Source organism: Elaeis guineensis, chromosome 1 (assembly GCF_000442705.2).
Source record: "Elaeis guineensis isolate ETL-2024a chromosome 1, EG11, whole genome shotgun sequence".
In the NCBI taxonomy this organism is placed as follows: Eukaryota; Viridiplantae; Streptophyta; class Magnoliopsida; order Arecales; family Arecaceae; genus Elaeis; species Elaeis guineensis.
Genome location: NC_025993.2, coordinates 7,261,538 through 7,266,802, shown reverse-complemented (window position 1 = coordinate 7,266,802; position 5,265 = coordinate 7,261,538). Strand labels below are relative to the sequence as shown.

The following is a 5,265-nucleotide window of genomic DNA, read 5'->3' as shown; positions in this document are numbered from 1 at the left end:
TGCTTTCCATGGTCATCCTCATCTTCATCACCGCCGTCCTCTTCTCGTCAATATCATAGCATGTTCTATGTTCTCTATTGCTCCTACCGCCCTGACTTCACCATTTCCTCTCTTTACCTCGCCTTTAACATCACCATGTCCAACCAGCTCACCTCCATCAACCTCCCTATCAATAGCCACAACTCCAAAAAGACGCTTGTCTACCTCTGTGACCCCCATCTCCATGGACAACAAGTCCTTCCTAGCCTTTGTCCATGATACTAAGAAAGCTACCATTCATTCATGCCTTCACCCTCACTATTACCAGCCCCTTGTGCATTTTCCTCTCTACTGCTGTGTCCTCCTCTATCTTGTTCTCCACCATTAAAACCTAACAAACCCGATCTTTTCCTTCCTTGATAAATGATGCAAAGCATATATTTCAGCCCTAAAAGTAATTTGTTAAGGTCTTACTGGTGGGCATAGATAGGAGGATTATATTGCATTAATCAAGAATGTGAAGAGCTTAATTGAAACTTTTGAAGTACTGGGATGTATATGCAATATGAAAGAACTGAAAGGATCAAAAGATGATTTTTTTAAAAAAATCTAAAATGGTGAAGGTGTCTCTTGCGAAATACTAAGTACACCTAAAATGGTAACCTACTCATCCCAAAAATACAAATATAAACTTTTGTCACAAGCATATAAATATAAATATTGATATTAATTAGATATAAAAATTTTTATTCATATTTATTTTTAATGAATACAGATATAAATTATGGTAAACTAGATAAAAATTTCTATTTTATGTTTCAAATTAAAAGCAGCTCTCCACTTGAGTTTAAATTAAAAGTAGCTCCCTATTTCAAACATAAATTAAAAGCAACTCTCCATTTCTAGCTGAAATGACTATTATACCCTTATACCCTCATATGGTTATACAATAAGATAGTATTGTTTTACAGTAATACAGTACTGATTTATAATAAGGCAGTATTATTTCTAATATCGCAGTATTGTTTTATAATACGTAATGCAGTACTGATTTATAATAAGACAGTATTGTTTTCTAATATCGTAGTATTGTTTTATAATACGGCAGTACCATTTTATAACAACACACTACTATTTTATAATAATATTATATTATAATAAGACAGTACTATTAATAATAAGAAAGTACTGTTTTGTAATATCCTTACATCATAATAAGATAGTACTATTTTATAATAAGACAGTATTACATTACAATAAGACAGTACTATTTTCTAATATCACAGTATTATTTTAGTGTTAGTTTATAACTGTAGGGACAATTTGGCTATTTTTGCTAATTGAAGAGCTGCTTTTAAGTGAAACTCAATGGAGGAGCTATTTTAAATTTAAACTCAAACGAAAAATTTTTACTAGTTTATTTTATAAATTAGATACTAAATATATAAATATAAATTGAATAATAAAAATTACGATCATAAGATTAAAAATATTATCATGCATATAATAAATCAAATTAATGATATATTATTATAATTATATGTATATTTAAAAATTTATGAATGCTATATAAATTAGATAAGATGGTGTTGATCCAATAATTATTTATTTATTTTTATATTTTTTAAATTTTAATATAATTATGGGTGTTAATTGGATGCCCAAAAATATATTCATATCGGAAAATCAATGGCACAGATATTACTCTGTCCATTTTCACTCCTAACGTCATAGCCCCCGTAGGATTTGCTCCATTAAACGACTAGATTTTTATTATTTTATTCTCGACTTGAAATATCTCACAAGCGGACGAAATCCTCCACATCCTCAGGAAACAGACGGTGTTTGGCTATCGTCCACAAATGAAGACCCACCCGCTGTATTAAATTCTTAATTCCTCCCACGACAAAAGGGCATAACAAGCACCAACCAAAGTGAGAGACACCATCCGAGAGCAGAGAGAATCAAAGAGATGAAGAACCCACAACTGCGTCTTCCCTTCTTCTTCCTCCTCCTCTTCTTCCCCCTTTCCACCAGCAGCAACCCAACCACCATCCTCTTCACCACCCTCGGCCGCAGCCGCTACGGCTTCGATATCTTCTCCGTCCCCTTCACCTTCTCCTCCTCCTCCTCTTGCCTCCACTCGATCTCAATAGAACACCACAACGAGCTTCAGCTCACCGATGGCGTCTCCGTCAACTACAACGGCTTCTTCCCCTCCAACTCCTCCTCCCTCCTCTACATCAGCGAGCGCAACGGCTACTGCAACGTCTACCTCGACCACCTCTCCCTCCCCCAATCCTCTCCTCTGCGGCGCGAGGCCCTCCAGCTCCCATCTCGCCTCCAATCCCCCTTGCTCCCCACGCCCTCCTCCTCCTCCGCCTTCCGCTCTCCTCCTCCCATCTCCATGAAAGACCGCCCTTCCCTCATCTCCGGCGATCGCCTCATCTACGTCTCCACCCACGAGCCCTCCGGCTCCCCGCGCCAGAGCTGGGTTGCCGTCTACTCCACCCACCTCCCCACTGGCCGCACCCGCCGCCTCACCCCCTCCGGCGTCGCCGACTTCAGCCCCGCCGTATCCCCCTCCGGCCGCTGGACCGCCGTCGCCTCCTCCGGCGCCCGCGGCTGGTCGGGCGAGGTCGAGGAGCTCTCCACCGACATCTACGTCTTCCACACCCGGGACGGATCGGCGAGGACTAAGCTCATCGAGCACGCCGGCTGGCCTTGCTGGGCCGAGGACTCCACCCTCTACTTCCACCGCCGGGGCTCCGACGGCTGGTATAGTGTCTACCGAGCCACTATTACTGTTGGAAGCACTCTATCGGTGGCCTCCGTGGATCGAATCACCCCTCCTGGCTTCCATGCCTTCACTCCGGCTGCGTCGGTTGGTGCGCCGGGGATTGTAGCGGTGGCGACGAGGAGATCGGCGTCCAAATTCCGGCATATTGAGCTCATTGATCTCAGAGGTGGAAGCAATGTTTATGTGGAGGTGACTCGGCCTATTGCTCCTTATTCTCACCATTTGAATCCGTTCATCTCTCCCGATGCCTCCCGGATCGGCTACCACCGGTGCAGGGGAGGCGGCAATGGCAACCCTGCATTGCTGCTGGAGAATATCAAGAGCCCATCGCCGGAAATATTCTCTCTCTTTAGAATTGATGGCTCGTTCCCTTCCTTCTCCCATGATGGTGCTCGGATTGCTTATGTTGGGTTGCCTGGGGTTTATGTTGTGAATTCTGATGGCTCCGGTGGGCCGAGGGAGATTTTCTCGGGGAATGCCTTCCCAACAGCTTGGGATTGGAAGAGGAAAGGGGTCATCTACACCAGCCATGGTCCCGAGTTTGCTTCAGAGAGCACACGAGTCGATATCATTTCCATTACTCTACCTGAAGAAGATGATGATGATGAGAATTCTCAGCCTATAGTCAAGAAGCTGACGACAGGAGGGGAGAACAATGCATTCCCTTCCCCTTCGCCGGATGGCAAATGGGTGGTATTCCGGTCGGGGCGGTCGGGCCACAAGAACCTCTACATTATGGATGCAGTGGAAGGGGATAGTGCAGCGCTCCGCCGGCTGACCGAGGGGCCATGGAGTGACACCATGTGCAATTGGTCGCCAGATGGTGAGTGGATCGCCTTTGCTTCGGATAGGGATAACCCAGGCAGCGGGAGCTTTGCCATCTACATGATTCACCCGAATGGGACTGGGTTGAGGAAGGTGGTGCACAGTGGGGATGGGGGGAGAACCAACCACCCCTGGTTCAGTCCCGATTCGAAGAGCTTGGCGTTCACGTCGGACTATGCAGGGGTGTCGGCGGAGCCGATCTCCAACCCCCACCATTACCAGCCATATGGGGAAATTTTCACGGTGAAGATCGATGGTTCTGATATCCGACGGCTTACACACAATTCGTTTGAGGATGGGACCCCGACATGGGCCCCCTTCTTCTTGGAGCCATCTGATGTTGCTGAGTCTCTGCAAGGGATGGAACGATGCTTGTTTGATGACTGTCACTGGCTCACGATACAGGCCCAGCTCAAGCAACTCACGCCCGCTAAAGGTTGTTAATTCTGACTTCTGCTTGCGAGAGCATTTGGAATGACAATAGTAAATATGTAATTTATATATCTGCAGTGTGTAGTGTGTATATCTTGAGCTCTAGCTGCATATGTTTTATATATGTGGACCCTGTTGCCACTGGTGTGCTATATATCTGAGCTAAACAGCATGATCAGTAAATAAGATGAGCTAGAAGTTTTAAGAAGATGTTTAATATTGATATCACACATCATTTATGCCGCTATTTTTCCTTTTCTTTCTTATCCGGTTTTGTTTATCACAATAAAAAGCTTTTTTCATTGGGTGGGCAACCAGCTCTTTCATACATTTAGTATGCTGCGATGTGATGGGCATTATATATAGAAAACATCTGAATCATTTCTAATTGTTGTTCCTGAATTTTTGCAGTACCATTCATTATAAGTGCTCTGCAACATAGTTCTAGTCAATGAAAATTATTGATTAATTCGAGTTGTCTTATGTGCATGCAATTGCTGTTCTTAAAATATTGAATAGTACAATGCTTAACATGTGACACAAAATTCTCCCACAGCCATTCCCTAAATTTGAAATATTAATCGAAATTTTTTTTTAAAGATTATTTTTTGCTGAAACAAAATTGATAGGTCTTTATCTGAGTTAGGAGCATTACAAAGGGTCATCCTTAGCTGTCTATCTCATGCAATTTTTGACCGACTTTAAAGACTATCTTCTTCCATTTTTGACTTAAAAGTGACTATATTCTTCCTATTCCTCCTTGCACAAGAAAGATTTGGACATTTAACACACTCTGTTGTGAATGGGGATTGTGTTTTGAATGGTATATTTGAATTTGTCATTGTGATTTGAGAGCTTCCTGTGCATATAATTGGTGGACAAATTCATAAAATTCATTGAAGCAAGTTGGGGTCATTCAGGCTTGAGAACATTGAAAAGAAACGGTTCATGATCTTCGATAAAAATCTGCCTTTAATCAGGGCTCAAATAAGCAAACCACAGAATCTTGGGATTCTTGTGAATATGGCAGGTTAATGTTTAAGGGTCCATACATATGGACTCTAAAACCATTCTTACCAGGATGTTGTAGAAAGAGTTTAGGGGGAGGAAAGTCATTGATATGGAATGCTCTTATATATGTGTGAGCATGAGGTATAGAGAGCACTTGCAAGGCAGAGCAAAAACCAAGTTACTGATTATTTTCTTACATATTTGAATTTATTGCTCGC

The 5,265-nt window shown here is 42.6% G+C and overlaps 1 protein-coding gene across 1 annotated transcript; it reads left to right on the top strand.

Annotated features, from left to right (window-relative positions):
* The first annotated feature begins 1,880 nt into the window (after positions 1–1,880).
* LOC105037336 (uncharacterized) lies at positions 1,881–4,244 on the top strand. The gene has a single exon (XM_010913015.4). The coding sequence runs from the start codon at positions 1,952–1,954 to the stop codon at positions 4,046–4,048; it is 2,097 nt and encodes a 698-aa protein (XP_010911317.1). The 5' UTR covers positions 1,881–1,951; the 3' UTR covers positions 4,049–4,244.
* Positions 4,245–5,265: the final 1,021 nt, after the last annotated feature.

Bases quoted from the DNA above. Each gene is read 5' to 3' on its own strand.
- LOC105037336 (XM_010913015.4), top strand. From the start codon at position 1,952: ATGAAGAACCCACAACTGCGTCTTCCCTTCTTCTTCCTCCTCCTCTTC.